Consider the following 23,293-nt stretch of genomic DNA (forward strand, 5'->3'; position numbering starts at 1 on the left):
CACAGTTTGCTCCTGGATAAGAAATGTGGAAAGACATGGAAAGATCTGTCACAGGGAATATGCTTCCAGTGGCTTGATGCAGGTGCTGCGTGGAGTAGGGAGGAGGAGGAAGGGAGCAGATTTCTCTGCCCATCCTCGAGGTCCTGCTCAGGATCCAGTTGTACTCAGTCACAGGGGCCTCAGTGCAAGCACACCAAGGGCAGGTTTTGTGGAAGGTGAAACATGTCTGTGCTCCCCCTGGGAAGCAGCAGCTGTGCCAGAGGCTCTGCAGGCCTCAGTTCCTTGTCCCCCAAGGCCCCATGCTTTGGCAAAATGCCTTTTCCTCCTGCTTTGCTTCCCTGCCTCAGGAACTCCTAACAGCAGTGCTGGAGTGCTCCAGCTCACAGGCTGGGCATCCCCATCACCCCTGGAAAAAGCTTCCTCCAAGGGAGGCAGAAGCTTTACTGCCTCAGTGGAGTCTCCTCACCTGACATGAGAAATCCCTGAGCTGGGGAAGGGCCTTCAGGGCTGCAAAATCTGCCTTACTTTTTAAAGAAAACTTATGTCTCTTATCAAGGACAGGGGAGGGAAGGAGAAGGATGTCCACGGGGGAAATACTGATTTTCAGTCTCCTACCAATGTGTGCTGGCTGCTTGAAGCATTGTGTTCACAAGTCTCTCGTTCTCATGAAAGGAGACAAAAATGTGCTACATATGGCAGGGAAGAGGCTGTGGAGCACAGCTGCCTGGAGGAAGGCTTGGACTCTGAGAGCAGCACCACTTGCAGGAGGTTTGGATTCTATTGTGTTCAGGAGGCTTTACATGTGTAGTCTGTACTCATTTTCTCTGCATTTTAATAGCAATATCTGTATTTTCTATTCCAAACTGACCAAAATCTTTGCTGCCTCTGCAGTTGGTAAAGAAACAGAATACCTTTACTGGTAAAAGCTCCAAAGCTGGCAGACTGAATTTATCCTAACCCAGACTTGTTACAATCTGCTTTATTACCCCTTTGCCTTCAACTTTCATTTCCTTTCTCAAAGCACAGCATTAAGTCTGGCCAGTCACTAACAGATCTATAAATCCTTCCCAAAGCAAAGTAAGCCCTAAAACCCCTGCACAGCTCACAGCAAACTGCTCCAGGTCCCTGCTGGGAGGGTTGCAGCGTGCTGCCTGCACAGCCCCAGTGTGTGCTGCTGCTGTCAGCCTGGCTGTGAGATCCATCAGTGCCCACTCTCCTGGCTTACCTGGATCCTGTGCTTGGCACGAGGACAGCTTTGTCTTTGAAATGAGGTTTCAGATTCAGGCTTAATGTACCTTTTCTGTGGCTTTGGCATGTGCAGCATTCTGGGGTTTGGTGGTTTTTTAACATATTTAATTTTTTAGTTTTTTTTTTTTTTTTAAATATGTGAGGTCCAGTCTAGATGGCTGTGGGGGTCGAGCTGATGTGTTGGGGGGCTGCAGGGTTCTCTCTGCCCCTTGGCACTGCTCTGAGCCTGCACCATTGCTTACAGTGGCCGTAGTGTATCCCAAGAGCATTAGGAACCTGCTTTACTGGGTTACTTTCCAATGAATTTTCAGGCAGACTGGATCTGTGAAGTTCAGCCTCGTGTCTTTGCCCCGTGCCCTTTTTCTCCCACACCCACCTTCATCTTTTCCTATTGTTTAGATTAGAGACCCCCCCAAAAGCTCTGCCCTGTGCTGTGTGCTTGCTCAGCAGGGCAAATGACTGCACAGGGGCACCGATCCTCATCAGAGGCTCTTTCCACTGTCATTATTTTTCCTTCAGAAACGCATTTCCCACACATTCCAGCAGGAATTACTGCTACATTATTTCTTAATGTTTCCTATGGTGTTTGTTACTCTTTAAGGGAGGAAATTTCCATCCCTCGGTTTTTGAAACGTTTTGCTTCTTTGTATTTCTCTCTTTTTTCTCCCCCCAAAGTTCTGCATGAGGAACGAAAGGAGGAGCAGGGCGGGTTGGGAGCAGCTCGGGAGCGGGGCTGGGGCGGTCCCGTGGCTGCCCACGGATGCAGCAGGGGTATTTTTAGCACTCCTGCTTGCTCAGGTTACCTCACTCCAGGAGATGCTTTACATCCTGCAAAGGTGGAGGTGACTGGGCTGGAAGAGTTGAGGCAGCTTGCATTTTTTAGCAGTGTCCTGAAGAGCCCTTCCAGGTGTCCACTGGGAGGACGAAGCCCCTGAGGCTGTCACTGCTGGGGACAAGCTGACACCTCTCAGGCCAAGGGGGCCTGGCCTGGAGGAGCTGGAGGCAGGGAAGGAGGGAGCTGGCAGCCTGGAGCTCCTGACTCCTTCCCTGGTCGGCTGCCCCTCAGCTCGTGCTGCAAACCTTCAGCAACGTTCAAAAATACGAGTTCTGTTGAAGGAACAACCTCCAGAATTACAGAGATAAAATTAGACCTTCTAAAAACCTTACACCGAGCTTGAAATTATCTCTCTAAACTTTGTAGCACTTCTGAGAGGCGATGTACACACATAAGAAATTTTGTTACTATGTCCTGATTTTCCAGGGAAATGCCCTTGAGGGCCACATTTGGGTAACACTGCCTCAATGGCCCTTGGTTACTGTGGCACGAAAAGAGGGGGGCTTTGGAGTAACACCCACCTTCAGCACTTCTCAGCCTTTTGCAAAAGAGCAACAAATAACTGACATCTGTTTAAATCAGTGACCAAGGCTTTTGTGTATTAAATAGTGTTTAATTTTTTGGAAGGATGCCATTAGGATGCCAGGAGGGGCGGAGGGGAGTCACTGCTCTGCAAACGAGCCAGCCAACGTCAGTGGACATGGCTCAGCCTCTCAGCAGTCTGACTCAGTGGTAAATGCTCTGAAGGTAACGCTGCTCCTCTGGTACAGTCCATGCCAAACGTCCTGTGTGTCCCTCAACACGTGTGTATTGTCCTGGCAACATCCCCGTGGGCACCACCGGGATGTTACTGTCATGAGTGGGGTTGTTTCTGTTTGTCACTCATTGCATCTGTGGACTGTGTGTTTCCTGGGCAGGGTCCTGCCCTCTCAGCCGTGTTGATTCCAGCTGTAGCTGCTCTCCATGTTACATTTGTAGTTTTTCTTTGAGGCTGGAAGTGGTGTTTTGCTGAATAAGGAAGCCTTTCATTGTTTCATGTTTGTGCTCCAGTGGAATACAAGGGATTCCTGTAACCTGTGCAGGGGGAAAGACTTTAATGCAGAGATAAAGCCAAGGCACACAGTATATTTGTGTTAAAAATAGCAAAGACCACAATCCCAAGGTCAGTGTGGGAACTCCCTTGGGAACAGAGGTGTTTTACCCTGAAGTCAGGGTGGATTGCAAGGGCCTGTGTGCCATTGTTACACAGCAGTTGACACAAGTAATCAGAGGGGTAAAGTTTCAAGTTCTCCCTTCTGTCAGCAGTAAAACTGTTGCAATTAAAGAAACTTAGAAAGTGTTAAAGATGTCCAAGGTTTATGGGGTTTCATGGGACTACAAGTGGCTGAGTTCACTGTTCCCCTGCAGCACAGGCACCAGTGGTGTCCGTGTTCCTCTGCAGGGGGATAAAGCTGAGGGAGAGCTGAGCAGAGTGAGGACTGTGTATTCCTCCCTCCCCGTGCTGGCTCAGTCGTGGCTGTCTGGGGCTTTGGGCACCTCTTCTCTCCTGTGCTTCACTCATTTCTAACCTTCTTTAGGTTAATTGGGTGTTATTCCCCACCTATGCAGATGTTGCAGGGACATACTTGGAGGGGGAGGTTTGCCCTCTTTCTGGAAGGGACTTCTGCAGACATTTGCTCTGGTTTTGAGCTCAGCAGTGCTGTTGCCTTACCTGGACATCCGAGTTCCTGCACAGGGTGACATTGGCTTCTCCTTGGTGGGGCCTGAGGAAATGGGTTCATGCAAGTGAAGCGAGCACAAATTACAGCAATCAGATCCCTTCCTGTAACACAACCCCGGGCACAGCAGCGCTTCCCTGCAGCCAGCTCTCCTGTTTTGCTGGCATTCCAAGGGGACAGGCAGCGGGGAGTGCCCCAGCCCCTCTCCTGGTGCCCTCTGGGTGCCTCCCCAGCGTGTCCCTGGCAGCAGCACCCTGCCCAGCAGGGCACCGTGCTCACGTCCCACAACATTCCCTGCTCCCGAGGAGTGCCTGCTCCACAGTGCTCCAGGTCCTCTCTGCATCTGCCATGTGTTTCACCTGCTGCTGCCGAGAAAATGAAGCTATGCTGGGTAATTTCGTTGAGAGATCATGTGTCATTATGGAAAAAAGCCTTTTGTAGTTCTCTTAAAATCCCCCTTGGCAAAGGCTCTTCCCTGAAGAGAGCATTTAACGAGGTGCTTTTGACAACCTGTAATAACAGCTGGTCTCTGTAAGTGAAATATTGGAACAACAGCTGATGCTTTGCTTGCTGAAATGGATTGATAAGAAATACACAGAGTTTAGTTCAATATGATGTGAAAGCTGAGCTTTAAGTTCACTAGGAGGTACTGCAGCAATTGATATGAATGAAGTGTTGGATCCAAATGGAGAGTGAGCTGTCAGCTCCCAGACTGCCCCATCCCCAGGCAGGGAGCAGACCCTGCTGTTTCCAGGGTGGACACAAGGGTTTGGTCCCCCCTTTCTGGGGAGTGCACACCCTGCAGGATCAGGTACAGGAGGAAGAACCAGCCAGCACCAGGAGCATGCTTTTCTGTACTAATTTGGCAACTTGGAATGCCTGCAACAAAGAAATAGTCTCTGTTATAAAACCGCATTGTTAGTGCAACCAGTTGTGCACAGCAAGAAACCTAAAGAGCAGGAATGTGTTTTCAAGGGACATTTCCATTAGAAAACAGAGGAAGGAGTTGTTAAAATACTCCTGTTGTCTTCCTGGCTTTGAAAAAAATGAAAAAAAATATTGAAACAATTGCCTGGATTCTCCTTCTGGTGGAGGAAGTGGGGAACAGGAGCAGAGCTTTGGCATGCAGTTGGTTGGTTCTTCCATGACCTGCTCTGCCAGGGAGGATGGCTGGAAGAAGAGGTTGGCACGTGTGTGCCCCCATGCTGGGCCTCTTGTATCTGACCAAACTGCTTGTGGTGCCCCACACAGGTTTGCTTTGCACTGGGACAGCTGGGAAAATGTGCTGGGTAAGTTTAAGGTGTTTAATTTTATATTCCATATTGAGCCTGGAAACACCTGAAGATGCAGAGTAATCTTTGTTTAAATGCTGACAGTACGCCCTTGAAGATTTTATATGGAAATTAAGTCAATTACTGTTTCTGTAATGCAATTACTGTTTCATTAGGAACACTGTAGTGTTAACATCTGGGTTAGTATTGATCAGAAAAATCTATGTGTATAATATATCTGGGATAAAGTACTGTATGACTCAGCTGACCTGAACTTATCCTTCATAAGAATAAAACTTGGCAATTGTGATGAAGCCTGACAGCCTCAGTTTCCCCACCTGAACAATGGCCCTTTTATATTTTTCTGCCTGTGATATTCCTTCACAATTTACGGATAAAACCCCAGTTTGTAAGTTATACATATTTAATAGCAATCCATAAAAATTCTTGTGATGTAAGTAATGCCACTTCTAAAATGCTCAATTTGACATTATCACTTCCTTTGTGTAAATCTCAAATATATACTTGTATCCCACCTCGTCCCTTTGTTCCCCAGCCATTCAAAGCTCTGCTGCTGGCATTGAAATGCTCCCTTTTCCTCTGACTCTTCTAATCTGTGCCTGATTTGACTATTGATATATTATTATACTTTTAAAATAGTTGGTTATTTCCTTTCTAGTTATGTCTTCTCTTACACCCACCCAGTCCACATTAAAAGCACAGGGGATTTGTGATGAACTAATTATAATGTTTCTTTTCTTTTGCATTCTCCTTGCAGTTCCTGCCAGGCTGTAACTCAGTGTTTAGCTGCAGCCTGATGCACTGTGGGTGTTTCACAGGAAACATTTGCCATGGCATCCTTTTTCCTGTGAAAACAGTGGAACCATGACAAGTTTCACTTTGAGCTCCAGAATTGTGAAGCGTGGTGTTGACTGGTACCAAAATGCAATCTGGTACCAAAACATTGCAAAATGCAAATATGCATGTGTAATTCATGCTGGTATATGATAGTGCTGCTATTTTATTGAGATAACAGAGGTGGGAATCCTTTCCTCAGGATGTGCAAATGGAATTGGTGCCTCCTCATCCACAATGTATTTGGGAATGGTTTTGCTTTGCATTTCTAAGCTTGTAGTGCCTTTTGAGAATGTAGCCACACGTGGCAGCAGGTTAGAGGTAGCTCATGGTGTATTAGAGAGCATGGGGGTAATTCCAAAGCACAGGAAGGTCTGGAGGGGTGTTATTCATGATTTTTCTCAGGTTACTGGAAGTTTTGTTTGCAGTTCTCTTGGGAAGGGAGGCCAAGGGAAGGTGGGATTCACCAGCTGGGATTAGGGGTGTAGCTGGGCTGGAGGGCTCAGGGAGCTGAGATTTCCAGGGGTATTTCCTGCTGCTCATGGGTCCCATAGGGCTGGAATGCTGCTGCAGCCAGCAGATGTAAAGGCTCTCACCTGCAGTTGGGTGCAGGTTCCTGCCTGGCTTCCAGGGACATTCCTGCATCCTGCCACTCTGCTGCGTTGAAGTAAGCTAAAAAGGAATTTCCATGGCTTCATCGTGAGCCTCACAGCTGTCCTTTAGCTGAGGTTTCTGCTGGAATTTGGAATTATTTTGAGTGACATTTTGACCCCAGTTTGTCACTTGTGCTGAGGACATGGGCTCTCTTGAACGGGTTTGTCCCTTCCTAGCAATCAGGGGTCACTCATTCAGGTGGGATAAGGGACTTTGGGAAGAGTCACCCCTGGTTTATTACTGTCACAATTAGCTGCATGGTAAATATTGTCTTAATATTTATTGAGAAGAAAAATTGTTGAAAGTTGTGGGTAGGTGCAATGTACCTGCCTACATCTCACAAAAGCTGTCCAGGAGATTTTCCTCTTTGCTAGTATTAAATTAGGAAAATCAGGAGCCAGAGGTTGGAAAGAATAGCCAGATCCAGCCTGGCTGTGTCACAGACACCCAGTTTGGGAGGTGTCACTGAACCCCCATTTTTCACACTCTCACCACTGCAGTGTTTCACTGCACAGCAAACATGCCTAAAGCACACAGGTTTTTTTTATGATGGTGACTTGGGATTCCTGGCTGCAACATTTTGGTCATATGGCAAGTTTGCAGGGTTTGGGTCGTGCCCTCCCATTGGAATTAAGGACAGTTCCCTTTAAAGACTTGACTTTGTTTAGCCCTGTGCTTTGGCTCTGTAGCCATGTTGCTTCCAGTCTAAATTATTTCTGGTTTTCATGCTTACACTCAGGTTTCTTCAGCAAAGGCTCAGAGAAACTGGGTTATTTCCCCCTCTCTTGCACAGAATCACAGTAGGACCTTGGGTTTGTTCTGCCTTTGCTCATCAGCTACAGGAACTACCTTTTCAGGATGTCAGCTTCCCAGGATCCAGCTCCTTTGTTTTTATTCAGTGCCAGCTAATGCAGAGTCTGTTCACTGCTGGACTTTAGGCACTGGTAAAATAATGAATGATGACAATGGAAAAGAGCTTTTACCTTTCTTGACAGTCATATTGCTGTTGGCCTGGAGATTAGTGGGTGATTTAGTAGCAGTTACAAAAAAATAATCTGAAATTGTGATACAATTGATAGGAATCACCATTCTTGTCTCTAGTGGTCCCTAAGAGGCCTGGGGACATGACACCAGCTGCTGTTCTTGTGCTTCTATTCCATCAACCTTTCTATAAATCATTGTAAAATACTTCCCTGAGTGTTGGGGGTTTCACTTCTCTGCTTTTTTAGTTCCAGTATTGTAACATGGGTGTTAAGCACAGTGAGTGCAGGCACAATTCCTCTGACCTCAGGGAAGGGCTAGTGGAGTAAACACTTCTAATGCCTTGCTTGATTTTAAGAGAACAAGTAAACCCTTTGAAAGAGAGAACAGCTCTGTGGTTTTTAAACTGGAGACGTTTAGACACCTCTGGATGGATCTTTGTGCTTCTGAATCATAATCTGCAAGAGATGTGGTTGGGGAAATAGTTGGACAGAGTTTCTGTTGAGGTCTGCAAACACCCTCAGTGTTGTGTGTGGAGCATAAAATATCCCAGTGATGCACGTGCCAGTTCATGTGTCCCTGTTTTTAATCATTTCTACCTGGCAGCATGTGCTTTCTGTGTTCAGAAGTGTTGTGTCCCTTGAGGGACAGTCTCTGCTCCTGTTGTGTGTCCCTGCCCTGTGTCCTAGCTGTGCTGCATGGTGTGTGTGCCAAGCTGTGGCATTCCAGCTGCATGTCCATAGGAACACCAGTGCTCCTTAGCTGGGAATAATGACCTCTCTTTCCATCCCTCCCTCTAGGTTGTGTGGAGGAAACTTGGAGATGCTGCAGGGTCGTGCCCTGGAATTAGACAACACTTGGCAGGAAATCAGTACAAAGGACCCATGTAAGAGGCCCTGAGCACATCCTCTCTCTGAAGAGCACACCCTGCACTGCCCGGGAGAGGGGAAGCACCGCCTGTGTCCGCCGCAATTCCCAGCTGACCACGGGGGTCTGCACTGCAAGAGACTGCTGGAAACGGGGACATTCTGCACAGGGGTCTGCCAGGAGCTGTGTGGCAGTGTCCCCCAATCCTGCTGTTCCAATAGCCCAGCTAATGAAGCTCTGCGCCCTCACTGCAACACTCCACCCTTAGAAGCACTGAGGTATTGCCATCCTAACCAAAAGATGTTTGGGATTCTGCAGGCGTTAGGCGAAATAAGTTTTATTTTGGTTAGTTACAGTGAATCTCTGATAGGTCTGAACGAGTTTTCCACTGGATTTAAGAGAGGTTTTTCAGCAGACTGGAGAGACACTGAAAAACTGTGCCTTTGGTCTCTGCAGGCTTGAGAAAGTCGCTTCTTAGTAACTCACACTTCAGTCTGTAAAGGATCCGTTAATGGTGCTTAGGCAATTTCCAGGTGATTTTTTTGCTTTGGTAGAATACCTGCCTTTGGAGGTGCTAAAAGACCATAAAGTCCTAACCAGCCGGTAGTGTAGCATAACTACAGTACTTGTAGTGATCCACAATTTCTTTCTAAATGAAAGTCAAGATAGCTTTCTTTTTGATTCACTTTGATGCACATCTTCTGAAGAGGTGTAAGGTGTTTAATGAACGGCCCTTTAATGAACAGAATACTTAGGCATCATTATTACAGGTCTCAAGTCAGGATTTCCATTAGAATTTATTTTGGAAATTATATTCCAATTGTCAGGATGCTAATTTCTACTGTTTAATTTAGAGACATGCTGGTTTGTTTAACAAGAGCCTACAAGGATCTAAAAGATTGCACTGCATTATTAAAAAAAGCTTTTCTTGCCACTGTAGCGTTCTTTCAAAGAAAAAGGTTTTATTATCCTCAGAGCATGCCTTTCATTATTATGAGGCAGAAAGCTCTTGTTCAGATTGCCTGAGATTTGACCAGACGGCGCCCTAGATGTGCTTAGTTTATTTTTATCTCTGTGTATGATCCTAGTTGTGTGTATTGAATTACAACGATAGATATTTTGTGTATATCTTAAAGCAATGATAGTTTCATGTATGAATGTGCAACAGGCTTGTGACTGAATGCTGTTGCTTAACTTTTTACCATAGCTGAGTATCAAAAAGACTAATAAAAATGAATTTAAAAAAAAATAGGAATGCAACAATTCCTGGGTTTCTGGTTTGTTCTTGGTTACTAAGATTTGAGCCAAAGTCAGAACCTCTGTTTTTCTGAGCTTGGACTGTATCCGTGGGCTATTTGCAGTGAAATGTAGCTCTGTTGCTGTACAATCTTTTGTTATATAGGAGTATGATGTAAATCTGCTATCTGTCTTCAGAAAAAGTGTGTTAATTTGCAGCAGTAATTCTGTTGGTTTCTGTTGTTATTTTCACTTGGTACCATTCAATGTAAGGCCTCTGATCCAGCGTTGCTTTCTTGGGAAAACTCCTGTTCACTGCTTCTCCTTGAGTTGGAAGTGCAGAATCCAGCCTTCTGTTTTGAACCATTGCCCTCCTGCGTGCTTTCTGATCTAACCCCAGCCCAGCCAGCTATCTGTTCTCTTCCCAGGTTGTTTTCTCCCCTATATTGTTTGCAGAGTTCAATTGTTGTATTCCTATCTCTGTGTGTATGAACAGCTGTAACACCTGTACTTGTGCCCGCACTCTGGACGTGCAGGGGCCAAGCGAGGGACACTGGTCTTTTGACACTACACTTGTGTAAATTTTGATACTGTATTAAAACTATTTTTTTACAGTTCTGCATACGATGGGGTATCAAGTATTGTGTTCATCTTAGCAACGGTAATAAATTATAGAATCCCACCCTTGTTTGCTCTCCTTTACTGACTGAAGCTCTGAGCTGCTTGGGCTTACAGGCAGGAGCCATTGAAAACGTTTCCTGCTTGACTGAGAAATTATCTGCATTTTTCTTCATTTTCTGGCCAGGTGTCTTTAAAAAATGCCAGCAATGTGAAGTTGCTTCTCTGTTTTCTGCTGAACAAAGAACAGCTGTAGGTAATTGTGCAGGGGTTGTGACCAGGTGCAACTCCTTCAGTCCTCAGCTGTGCTGTGTTTGCAGCCCCAGGACAGCTGTGCTGGTTCTTTCATCCTGCCCTCCTCACAGAGCAGTCCTGGGGTGCAGACAGGAGAATGTGGAGCTCCTGGAGTCTTGTTCAGGTAAGGGGTGCTGGGGGGGCTGGCAGTGTCCTGTAGTGTGTTGGTGGCCTCCTGTGTCACCACATCTCTGTCCCAGGATGGGTTTGTGTGGGCCAGGGGAAAGGGCTGGCTCTTAGTGCAGAGCAGAGAACTTTCACTAAATTTTCTGGAGAAAAGAGATGCTTAGTACAATCAATATCTTTAAACTAATAAATCCCATGGGAACTCCTTCAAGTGCACCTTCCTAAGAGGAGAAAGTGGGCAGTGTGTGGATAAGGGGGTCAGTGCTCTGGGGAGAGTCTGTAGCTTACTGAAAGGCCTCTGTGCTAATGAATAAAAATTGCTGTAGTACTTGGGACCTTCAGCTCCTCTGTCTTGCTCCCTGCCCCTGTGGTTAAGCCTTTTTCAGTGAAATTCAACTGTGCCAAGCCTCGTGGACTCTTTGTGCAATTGTTTTTAGCAGAACTCTGCTTTGGTTGAAGATTTGCACATGTTGTTACGGGGCCTTTCCCAGGATCTGAGCTGAGCCTGAATGAGCTATAAATTCACTGTGTGAGTGAATTTTAAATAGCACTTGTGTAGTGCATGTATGGAGTGGATTTTACCTTCAGTGCTGCAGGAGAGCTGCTTTGCTGAAGGGTTAGAAGGTAAAGAATGGCACTTTGTTTTCAGCAAGTGACTGGTTTCAGTAGAGCCTGCTCCCCAAAGGCTGCAGTTGATGGACATGTTTATGAACGTGGCACGAAGCCAGCGTGCCCTTTGTAATGTTTGGAGCAGAGCTAGCCCAAACAGCCTCTGTGGCCTGGGGACAGCGCCTGGCCCGGTGCTCCTTTGTGCTACCCAAACCTCTCAAACACCAACTGCCCCCAGGCTCTCTGTGTTGCCTCCCCAACAAATACCAGCCATGCCAGGGCGTGGGTTTATTTAATTCCCCAGAAGTTTTTGAAGTAAGTCCCGGGGTGGTGTGAATTCTTTATACTGATCTCACAACTTTGATACAGAAGAAAATGTTTTCCACTTTTAAGTGGAAAAAAGGTCTTGATGAGACTGTCTTTTATTTTGAGCAGAATGGGCCAGCAAATGCAGCTGCTGGGGATGGAATGCCAAAATCTCTGTCTGTCTCCACACTTGTGTTTTCCAGGCTCAGGTGAACCAGCCATGAGTGTCCCCAAACCAGCACCAAGCTGCCACTCTGGTCATCCCAGGTCCCCAAGGTAAGAACAGCTGGCTCGATAGCAGCTCAGCCTGGAATGAGTAAATAGAGGCTCTGCATTAATTAATCAAGCAGCAAACAGGGGTTTGCTGGGCTGATTTGTGGTTATGGGACTTTCTAGCACGTGCAGGAGAGGATGTTTGCCAGAGCTGGCAACTTGGGTCTGATATATGCAATACTGGGAGTGAGGGCGAAGGGGAATGCCAAAGGAGGTATGAGCAAATCATCTTGCTTGGAATCACTCCTTTCTTAAAGAAAAAGCTCCTTTCCCTCCTGCTTGGTGGCTCCAGACTCCTCCTGTTTGGTTGTTTTTGTGGTTTTTTTAAATCCCAGAAATAGCACAGCATGGTTGAGATTTTCAGTGTGTGGAAGGTCAGAGCAGGGGAAGGCTTAGCAAGACTGTGTGGGATTGGTAGGGGTTAAACAACACAGACATGGTAGTATGAATGAAAATGAACTTTTGAATACTCTTGCATAAGTAAAAATATGACTGTGTTTTAAAAACTTAAGATAACACGGACTAGAGACAGAAACCTTACTTGAATCTTCCTTAACTGTGAAAGCTCAGACAGTTCTGTGTGAGTAATTCTAAAATGGAGAAATATCGATGGGGATGATGGAAATAAGTAAAATCACAGAGTCCTGTGATACTGATATGAGGGCTTTGCTGGAGTCAGGCTCTGGGGAGCTCCAGCCTAGTCCAAGCATCAGTGGCTCTCCTTGTGCTACTGGCTGGTAGGGAAGGACCCCAGAGACTGCATCACATGCTTCTGTCTGAAACCTCTCCCTAAACACCTGGTTCACAAAGACATGCCAAAGTAATAATACTGAATTATTTAATGTGTTTGTTAGAACATGATAATTGCTCTCCTCTTGAATAAGAACTTGTTACAATGATCTCTTCAAAGCACTGGCTGTGTCCCTGAAGTTTGAAGTTTCTTTGGATTTCTTTGCCCCTCACTACTATGTATAGGTTGAAGTAGATTTAAAACAATATTTTTGAGGCTGCAGAAAAAAAAAGGAAAAAATAACTCTGGGAGCCCATTGTCAGCTTCTGGAAAGAAACAGTAAAAAGGGAAGGGGAATGGGGACCTGCCCTGCCAGGGTCCAGGCTGCAGGTGGATCTTGTGCTGTGTTTAGGTGGGACAGTCGATTTGCAATGAGCTCACCTGTGTGTGGCAAACACTGAGGGAGAGAGAAGGTGGTTTAATCCTTCCACGGGTGACTTCATTTTCTTTTTCTCATTTTTGGTAATTGCCAGGGGCTGGGATTGCCTTGTGAGCAGTGGTGTTCCCAGGCCTGAACACCTCCACTGTAGAGCAGGAGGGGTTTGATGGTGTGTTTGGGGTCTTTTTCCAAGGAATGTGGGAAATCCCTGGTGTGACACAGGGAGGGCCATCCTGGCTCAGGCCAGTGTGCTGAGCCCTGTTAAAGCACAGCTTCACTCGCAGCTCAAGTGTAAAGGTCAGAGTGAAAGGAAAATGTTCTCTTGGGTTTGGAGCTGGCCTTTCCAAGTAGGATCCGGTTTGTTGTCAGAGCAGTGGGATCAGCCTGAACATCAATCAATGGTGTGGGGCCGTTGAGCTGCTCTGTTTTAGACTTCACAAGAGAGGAAATACACTATCTAAAAATACAGGTTTTTCCTCCCCCTGCTGAGGGGGAAGTCTCCACAGACTGCTGCATGCTCCCATTTAGGAAGGCCCAGAGCCCACCCTACCCAACCTTGAGAATCCCAGGAAAAGCACACCATGAAACATGGGAATGTTTCCATGGGAACTGTTCCTCTACTCCTGCTAATAAAACAGACCTATAACACCAATGACAACAGGTCCCAGTTTCTGCACCAAACTACAAACAGGGAATGCTACAAAGGGAGCTGGTAAAGAGCAGAAGTGTAAATCAACAGAAGTGCTAAATTAGGTATGTGAATGCCTCTCTGTGAGAAAGCACAAGCAGATAAACAAAGCCCTTGGGGAAAAAAAAAGATCATTTTAATTACAGCACATCCAGCCAACATAAACCCCATGGATTGTGTGAAATCAGGTTTGTTCCTCTGATCCACAGCAGGAAACCCTGTAGCAGATCAAATGTGTTCAGGGAGGCTGTCCTGCTAATTGCTGCTCCTAGCTGAGCCAAAGCAAACTATTTAGACAAAGGAGAGAATTCACTTTTTATTTAGAATTAATTATGAAATAGCATGTCTTGATGGGCTTCACAATCACACTACATTTCCTGGGAAAAAAAAAAAAAAGTAGTTCTAATCCTGTGAAATAATTGGAGAATTAACCCATTGCTTCAGGCTGGAGCCCCAACATGTGCATACAATTAGGTGCAAGCTGAGTGATGTCATAAATAAGGCCTTTTCTTCAATCACAACAAATTGTGAAACTCATTTTAAAGCCTTCCTTATGAGCATTCTTGTATGTTCTGATGTTAAAACTGTGGGGTTTTTGGTTTTTTTTCCTTTCTGGCATGATTTTCATGCTTCCTTTTGGTTTTTGTTTTTAAGCCTGTTGTGGCAATTTTGCAGCATCTCTTTGGCTTCTCACTAGAGATTTCAGAGTTTTGCACTGAGTATTTTGGGGGTTGGATGTATTGCTTGGGTACTCTCACTTTATGCTGCTAAGCATGAACTGGAGGTTTCAGTTTCTTCATGCACTGTTCCAGCACCTATGGGTTGTCTTGGAGCAGCTTATCTGCATTTACAGCCATGGACAAACAAAGCTAAAGAGGCAGGGAAGAGATTGTGTTGGTACCCTGACAGAATGGAATGTGCAGAAATATCCATGCAGAGCATCCATAATCCATATGTGCTTATGTTAAGTAATAACTTTACTGTGTCCAGGAAAATGTTTCTGCAAGCGCTGGTGGAAAACTGAGCTGGATGGGAAGGCAGGTATGTGCTGCAGAGAGCAATAAATGTTCTGCTCTAAAGGCACTTCAGAGGCATTTTCAGGTGCAAAAATGAGCAATTAGTTAAAAAATGCAAATAAATGAAAACTAGACAACTTGAAGCTTTCCCAGCTGCTTTCCTCGGCTCTTTTGAAGCTGCCTTCTCTTTTCTCAGAGGACAGTTCCATGTGACAGCCGGCTTGACTTTTCCCCTGCTAATATCCCTACCTTAGCAGGAAAAAGGAACAATGGAGAGAAGAGGCAGCCAGTGATCAGTGCCCAGACTGGCGCTGATAAGGTTTTATCTTGGATCTCGATTAATTAATTGATGCTGAGGTCTCAGTCAGAAATGTGTTCGCCTAGTTGAGGAAAATACTGAGGGCTTGGTCCTGCCGTGTCCCAGGAGTCACTTGCTGGGATCAGGGCAGGGGGTGTTGGGGTGTTTCTGTCCCCTCAGCTCCCCGGAGCTGGTGTTTACAGTTGGCTTTTTCACAGCCGGGACGGCGGGAGGAACACCTCTTCAGAGCCTCATCTCCCCTCACGACTCCCATCTTACCTCACAGCTCTCCTTTCTCTCCTCACAGCACCATCTTCCCTCACAGCCCTTCTCTCCCCTCTCAAGGCACCATCTTCCCTCACAATTCCCCTTACAGCCCCATCTTCTGCAGTCTCCCCTCAAAACTCTCCTCCCACAGCCCCATTCTTCCCTCAGAGCTACCGCATCTCCTCCCAGCCCCATTTTCCCCTCAGTGGCCTCATTTTCCCCGTAACTCCCCTCTTTCTCCTCACAACTCCTCTCTCTCCCCTCACAGCCCCATCTCCACCATCTCCTCTCTCTCTCCCCTCATGAACCCCATTCTCCCCTCTCTCTCCTCACAGCCCCATTCTCCTCTCACAGCTCTCCTCACAGCTCCATCTCTGCCATCTCCCCTCACACCTTCCCTCATAGCTCCTCTCTCTCTTCTCACAGCTCAATTTTTCCCTCATGGTCCCATTCTCCCCTCAAAACTCTCTCCCCTCACAGCCCCATCTCTGCCATTTTCCCTTACAGCCCCATTCTCCCCTCACAACTTCTTTTCTGCCATCTCCCCTCACACCTCCCCTCATGGCCCCACTCTCCCCTCCCAGCCCCATCTCCGCCATCTTCCCTCATGGCTCCGTTCTCCTCTCACAGGACGGGGCCTTCACTCCCAGCAAAGGTACTTGCAATAAATACAGAAAATACTGATCTGGGAGAGTCTGGAGGGGAAAAAGGAAAAAAAAAAATAGGTGGAATTTGGAGATTTACAGTCCGTTGTGTCATAGAGGGAGAGAACTTTTCTTGGGCTGGATGGAATCTACATAAATACATCCCTGTGGGTAACTCAGGAGCTGTTGATGTCACAGAGGAAAACTTTCTGAATGCATGTTATAAAAAAATGGATTCTAAGTCATATTTGCTGCATTTTCATTTTCTGTCATCATAGAAAAATATATATATAAAAATCAGAGTGATTGCAAGAGGGAAAGATCTTTAGTCTAATTATCCCATGCTATTTGTTTGATTGGGGAGGAAATATTAGGCAGTTTTTTCTTTTTCTTCCCAAGGAGTAATTAAATATGCTCCCAAAAAGGTTTTGGGCTAAACTGTCTATTAACCACATTTTTAGTTCCTATTTTGCATATTACTAGCCTCAGAATTCCAGTGGCCTGACCAAGAGGAGCTGAAATTATATCAATTAAGGGACAGTATTAGAAGAGAGCTGTGTAACCAAAGTAACTCTCTGCTCAGATGTGTCCTGTGAGTTTTCATTCTTTTCAGATACATAAAGATGTCCAAAGGGCAGCAAAAATGACTGCAGTGCTGAACTATAACTGCACACACCCTCAAGTTTTTATTCTGTTTTCAATTACTTGAGTGATCCTTACAATATTCCAACATACCAGAAAATTAATGCTGGTTTACCAGGTATTCACTTTAAAAAAAGGCCCAAATCCCTTCACGTTTCTATTGCTGCTTTACACAGGCAGTCCTGTTAACTGGGATTTCATGGGTATAAATCACTGGAAAATTACCTCAAAACGATGCATTTCCTATTCTTGTTTTGGTGTGTCTGTTGCAATTTCCTGAGGAGTGGGTAATTTACATGGAAATTGTCACAGGTAGTGATTAAAAAGGATTAAAAATCAATTTCACCTTGCAAGTTGGTAGAGAGCGGTAAGGCTGTATGGGGTTTACTCTGGGTGCGTGGAGCCTGGGCCTGAAATCAGGCTTATTTTGTTTGGTCTTAGCTTAATGTTTATGTTAATATGTGGTGTGATTTGCTGTGGTACTACTGGAAGGCATCTGGGAATGCTTGGTGGCCTTTGCTTGGGAACATTGCTCAGTAAAATCCTGCTGTTTGAACTCTGCTCCAGAGGGAAGGTCCCCCCAGTCTGCTGCTGACTTCAGCCCTTCAATCACTCAAATGATTTCAGAAAAGGAAGCTACATCCCAAACAGCTTCATTACCACCATTTTTGTTAACACATTTTCCCTCAATTTTAAACCTTCCAACAGGTGTCTGTTTGGGTTGTTTTGTTTACATCAGTGTGAAATATTTATTGACGTGAAGAAATGCCTTCATCTCTTTGAGAGACAGGTTTGCTTTGCATGTATTCCTGCTGTGCACAGGAACATTTGCTGCTGATTAGAGGGGTACAGCTCTGTTTGCAAAGTGCTTGCATGAGCAGATTTCTCCCCTTTGCCTTCTGGTTTCTCTTCCCAAATGGAGCTTTCCAGGTGCAAAATGGTCTCCACTCAGAGAAAGACCATCTGGGTTTTGTCAGTGCTCAGAGGAATAAAACTTTGCAGCTGAGAGCAGATTTCAGTTCTTCTCCTTTCCTGCCTTGGGTCAGGATTTGGTTTTGTGGCTGTGCCAGGCAAGTTGGCAGAGGCTGCTGGGCCTTGTGAAGTCATGCTGGGCTGTGGCTGGAGCAGCTCCCCGCTCCTTTTATCCCACAGAGTGTGTTTGTTTTGTGTAGGAATGTCAGAGAAACAGCTTTTCTTCTGCAGACGGTGACAATAAACATTGTATTTTGTGATGCTTTAGCTCCAAGTCCAACCTGTCAGCATAGCCCAAAGCAAAGACATGGATGAAGGAGAGAAGTAATGCACAAAAGAGAATTCTCTGACTTCCTTTGCTGTAGTGGGTGCTGTGGACATCCCTGGGATGTGTTGCCAGGTTGGTTTTGATCACTCTGTATGTGTGTCTCCCTCCTGGCCATGGAGTTCCTGGCAACCAAAAGAGGTTTCCCATTTGCTGGCAGGGGAATGAGTAATTGCTGAAGTGTAACACCTCAGTAGTGGTATCTGGGAGATTTTGGTCTGTCATGTGGAGGACCAACGCAAAAACATTTTCTGTGCTTTTGCTGTGTCCAGTTTTACCTGGTGAATGTGGGAGCTGCTTTTTTGGGGCTGTAAACGTGGGCTGATCTCTGAGCCCCCACTGCTGAACAGGAGCTCTCCCTCTGAAGGGAGCAGGGCAGCCAGGCGTGGGGCAGGACTGTCACTGCAGCCCTCAGCACGAGCTACCATGAGCAGCCATTTCCAAAGGACCCGAGCAGCAATTCCAGAAGCAGCTCCGCATGGCAGGAGAAGCAAGGAGACCCCAGCCTGTCTGCACATGGTAGGTGACAAAGTTCCTTAGCTACTGATATGCTTTAAAGATGTGTCTGTGTACATATATATATGTATAGGTTTTAATTTTCAAGAATGGTGGTTTGTACAATATATCACTTGTTTGTGCAAATAGATTTTTACCTACTCCAAGAATTACCCTGGCAAAGGATCAATAAATTGCAGGAGACAGGAATGAAGAGGAAAGAGTAACCTTTAACCAGAGCATAAAGAAATAATGGATGTGGAATTTTTTTTTTTTTTGTTTTCACCTGTAATGAATGTACAGTGTTTTTCTCCATTACTAGCTGTTGGCTGTGGAAGTGAAAATATAGAGGCTGGTGAGGCAAGGCCATAGAAATGAGGAAATACTAGTACATAAACCCATTTGCACTAAAATATTACACTTGTCTAGAAGATAAGTAACACTGTGTGTTAGCAGTGGTAGCAGAGTGATGGTTTGCTATCAGACCCCATAATTTATGCCATGCAGAGTGTTGCCTGTGGAGTAAGGGCTTGATAGATCCTCTCAGCCATCCTGGTGTAGCAGGAATCGAGGTTTTGTTTCGCTCTTAACTCAGTGGATCAAGGAAGAGGAGCCAGAAAGCAGATTTGATGATTAATTTGATGGGTGTGCACATTATTATTGCTGCAAATCTGTATGGCTTAGTCCACCTGAGGATTGTGTGGTCTCCAAGTGACTAATGACACGTGCCTGCTTGCTCCAGGGGAGTTGGTCTGTTCCAAAAATCAGTATTTGAGGAATTTTCAAGAGTCCCTCCTTGGGGCTTGTAGGGTGGACAACTCAGCCACTTCTGAGATGGGTGTTCAAAGGTGGGCCCAGGGTTTCAGTTTTATTGTCTGTGCTCTCTCTAAGTGGTTTGTTTCAGTGGGCTTTGAGCTTAAAGGAATGTTGCTGAACATGTCACAGGTTTTTAGAAGTGAGTTTGATACTGTTGTAGGGCAAGAGATCCCTGACTAGTGGGGTTAGCCTTCAGTAGTGCTGCATGGCCATGTAGAGCTGATGGTGCAGCCACAGGTTGTTAAACAATTTTAAGCAGGCCTATCTTAAAAGCTTGTAAAACTAACATTTAATGAAGTGAAACACAGATCAATTGTAAATTTTGTGCAGCGGCTCAGCTGTATTGATTGCAAGGTTCAAAGACTTTCAGTATGGCCCTATTAAACACCTATAATGTTAGGGTTGAAATGACGCTTGGCAAATGCTAACAAGGTTGAAAATAATTCCTGCTTTCCGGTCAGCAGGGAGGGGTGGGAGCTGCTTGGTCACACAGCAGTTGCTCCTGGGCTGGAAGGAGAGGGAGCTCTGTGCTGGTGCAGCAGCAAAGGCAGCGCTGCAGCCCCCGTGCTGCTGAGTGTGCAGGTGTGGGAGCTCTCCCTCAGCACTCCTGTCTGCCTTTCCCCGAGGGGATTTTGGCTGTTCCACGCGGACAGGGCTAAACCTGGGCCAAGTGTGACAGCCGGGGAGCAGTCTGGCCCCTCCGTGCCCGGGGTGCTGTGGGTGGGTGTGCGCCGTGGCCCCGGGCACCGAGCCGTGTCTGCCACAGCGGCTCCTTGGCAGAGCAGCTGAGAGTGTAATTTAGCTGTACTTGGCTTCGGCACGCTAAAAGCTGGATCCTGGCTCCAGCCCGGTCCCCTGGTGAGAGGTCTGTAATTTGTAACCACTCAAGGATGCCGGCGGCTTTTCCCCTGCTCCATGGATGTGTGCCAGGCTCTGCAGGCTCGGCTGAGCCGTGCCCCCTCCTGCCCAGCGGCGGGACGGGAATGGGAAGATGTATGATCAGGCAGGCAGTACGGCAAAAATAAAATCAATACAGATCAACTGGAGGGTTTTAATCCTGCCTTGTAATGACTCCTTATCTCTCCGTGCCCCATATTCGTTACAGCGTGGTGTCACTGAACGCTGCTCACCTGCAAATCACAATGTCCCCGTGCAATGTAGTGACTATAAATGTCACACCCACACACCGGGAATGCCCCCCTTGCTGTGAGAATGGAGGGTGTGCATGGAAACAAACCCAGGCAGCTCCCCGGGTGAGCACAGCAAGGCTGGGCCCTGGGGAAAGAACAGTCTGGGTGCTGTGTTTGACCCTGGCAGCCCCAGCCCCGGGTCGGCTGGCATCCCACACTTCACACCTGGCTAGGAAGGGCTGTTCTGTAAAACAGCAGCTCCCTCTCCTGCATACATCCTGACAACAGCAATTAGAAACACAGCAGCACACCAGGGAACTGCTAAATATAGAACGGCCTGAAGGGATGAGCTTGTTTCCTGGATTTTTTTGGTGTGATTTCCCCCACTACCTGCCTCATGGATGCTGCAGGAGAATTTAAAGGTCAGGTGACCAAACTACTTCAAAGAGGAAATGGGATCCCTACTTCTGCCACTGTGGTATAAAGAATAGGAGTCAGGGATTTCCATCGGGAAATAAAGGACCATTAACTCAAAATGAGATTTTGCCAGCCTGTGGTGGATAAAGCTCCTGCCAGTTCTGGGCTAAGGAGGAGGAAGCAATGCTGAACTAAGGGAGCCTGAGGGCTTGAGCAGAGCAGGACATTGGTTCTGCACTGGACCTCTGAGAAAGGAAGGCTTTGCTGAGGCCCAGCCCTGACCTGGCTGTGCCCACAGTGCTGTGGGACATCACAGCTTCTCTACAAGAAATCCTGCCTTCAGGAAATTATTTCCCTTTAGGAAATGCACAAAGAACGAGCACTTTAATTCCTGGATGTCTTAATTCAGAATGAGTTGTTTTCACTGCTGCAGTAACACAAATCTCGCTCGTACGTAATATATTATTTATTTAATGAAAGCTGAATGAAAGAGCTCCCTCACTCCTTGTCTGTGGTGTGCAAATGTCTAGGGAGGGTTTGGTGCTTGCTTCAACAGCTCACGCTCCTAAAGACTTGACATCTTGTTTATTTTGCCTAAATAGATGCATGCTATTTCCGGGAGCTGGTGCTGGGCTTTTATGACAGTCTTCATACACAGTTTCATTTTTAGTGTAGGAGAGGTCACAGCGTTTTGCCGACTCAAAGTACCTGACACTGACAAGAGGAAGCAAATTTCATTAAATAAAAAAGGGGTCAGCACTGCACAGGCTGATTATTTATAAATAGTGCCACCAGTCGATACCTGATGGTTTATTGGACTTAATGAAACTTCTGTAGCCAAATGTGTATTTTAAGAAGGCGTTTGACCTTGGGCATCTCTCCTGCTGAGGAGATGCTGTCTGCTGTGTCAGTGGCTCAGAATCAATAACCTCCAGTGCTGTCCTGTTGAGAGCTCGTGTACTTAAGGGTGATATTGTAAAATGTGACAATATTCTGCTGACGAATGACTTGATACCCATATCCCTGTGGGGAAGGGTGGGCAGGGCTATGTGGTGACTCTAAAAATGCACTGATAATGAATGAAGAAAAATTCTGCTGGGGATTCCACTTTATCCATTTAGCACTTGGAGCTGCTGCCCTTGTGTCAGCCTTTACCAATGCTGTCCATGGGGGTCTGGGTGAGATCTGTTTGCTGTTGTGATTCACAAATTATGTGAGATTTTTAGGGCTCTGGAATTCAAACTTTGCTATTCTCCTGCTTTTAATCATAGCAGCGGGGTGATACCCTATATGCAGAAATAATGTTTGTCCTGTACACAAAAATCGGTGTCCAAGTCTCACTTTAGGGACTGACTGGATGTTTTAGGCTGTTGCCTATAAACAGTTTAGGGGTGAACATCAGGAAGAGAAGAGCTGCCTGATCCCAGAGTAAATGGAGATAAACTGGCAGTGGCTGCATTTATTGTATCAGTTGGAAAAGATTCTCAAGCTAGAAAAATTGTCTGCCAGTAAAGGCCAAAGCAAAAAGTTGAAGTTCCTTTTAGGTAAGGCAGTTAGTTCATATAATGGGATGTACATTGGTGGACACATGGGTTTGTTGCCTTGCAAAGGGCTTTTTAAAATATTTAAGGCTCCAGACTAACTGAGATGCTGCACATAGAGGAGCTTCCAGCACAGCAGGTTGTTGGCACTCCTTAATGGGCTGGGCTGAGCTTGGATTTTCTGGGTTCCTGGGCTTGGAACAGAGGTGTAGATCAGAGCTGAGGTACTCTATACACTTAGTATGAAATACTTGTTGGAATATGTAGCCTTTCACCAGGATAATGCTGTAATACTGTTACTTCCCTGGAAACATCCCTAGCATGGCTCCAAACCCCTGGCTGTGGAAATGCTCCTGTGTCTCTTGCTTGGTGCAGGCTGACAGGAAGAGAAGCAGTAAATGCAAGTGTACACATAGAGGTGTAATTGCAATTTTCCAAAATAACTTTTTTAATAACATCTTTTAAATACTTTATGTATTAAAGAGCTCAGCGGGTCTCTTCTTAATATACAGTGTGATTAATTCAAATGAGAAAAAACAGTCATGCAGACAGGCTTTTCAGCTAATGAACAGGATGTGTAAAATATGCTCTGCCTCACTAAGGTATTATTGTCATCTGACATTTTTGGCAACTCCCATGGAATTTATTTTATGCTAGCTTCTGGTAGTGCCAATGGAGTGGGTGAATTATTGCCTCTTTGTCTTGAGACTTGAGCTAATCCTCTGTGTAGATTTTTTGGAAGTTTCTTTTGCACAGTTTTGAGTTAGGCACGTTACTTAAGAGAATTGCACACAGGAAAGCTTATCCCAGCAGCACAGGCAGAAGAGACACGTGGCTGTGGGTGAAGGCAGTAGACTTGTAAGGCCCATTTTCTGTGCTAGTCAGAGTCAGAAGCTGTTGCCTGCTTTAGTCCCCTGTATGTTATCTGGCTGCCAAACCTGCAAGGATGTCAATGGTACCTTCCAGATGGGAAGTGAGTGGG

At 46.0% G+C, this 23,293-nt stretch overlaps 1 protein-coding gene and 1 long non-coding RNA gene across 5 annotated transcripts in view; both read left to right on the forward strand.

Annotated features, from left to right (window-relative positions):
* The window catches only part of CCDC85A (coiled-coil domain containing 85A), a 67,420-nt gene extending 57,073 nt beyond the window's left edge, over positions 1 to 10,347 (forward strand). For 2 of the 4 annotated variants that reach the window (XM_064415581.1, XM_064415583.1), the window contains one exon: positions 8,363 to 10,347. In XM_064415581.1, the coding sequence (XP_064271651.1) occupies positions 8,363 to 8,452 (90 nt within the window). In that variant the 3' untranslated portion in view covers positions 8,453 to 10,347. Of the gene's footprint in view, positions 1 to 2,710; positions 2,831 to 5,052; positions 5,091 to 8,362 lie in introns of all 4 variants that reach the window. The other 2 variants (XM_064415585.1, XM_064415580.1) reach the window with 2 other exon arrangements.
* A 248-nt stretch (positions 10,348 to 10,595) lies between these two features.
* LOC135297737 (uncharacterized) overlaps positions 10,596 to 23,293 on the forward strand; it is a 69,639-nt gene continuing 56,941 nt past the window's right edge. Inside the window, exons 1-2 of the long non-coding RNA XR_010359662.1 lie at positions 10,596 to 10,701; positions 11,822 to 11,894. This is a non-coding gene — a long non-coding RNA (uncharacterized LOC135297737). The remainder of the gene's footprint in view (positions 10,702 to 11,821; positions 11,895 to 23,293) is intronic.

This window comes from Passer domesticus, chromosome 3, assembly GCF_036417665.1.
Source record: "Passer domesticus isolate bPasDom1 chromosome 3, bPasDom1.hap1, whole genome shotgun sequence".
Lineage (NCBI taxonomy): Eukaryota > Metazoa > Chordata > Aves > Passeriformes > Passeridae > Passer > Passer domesticus.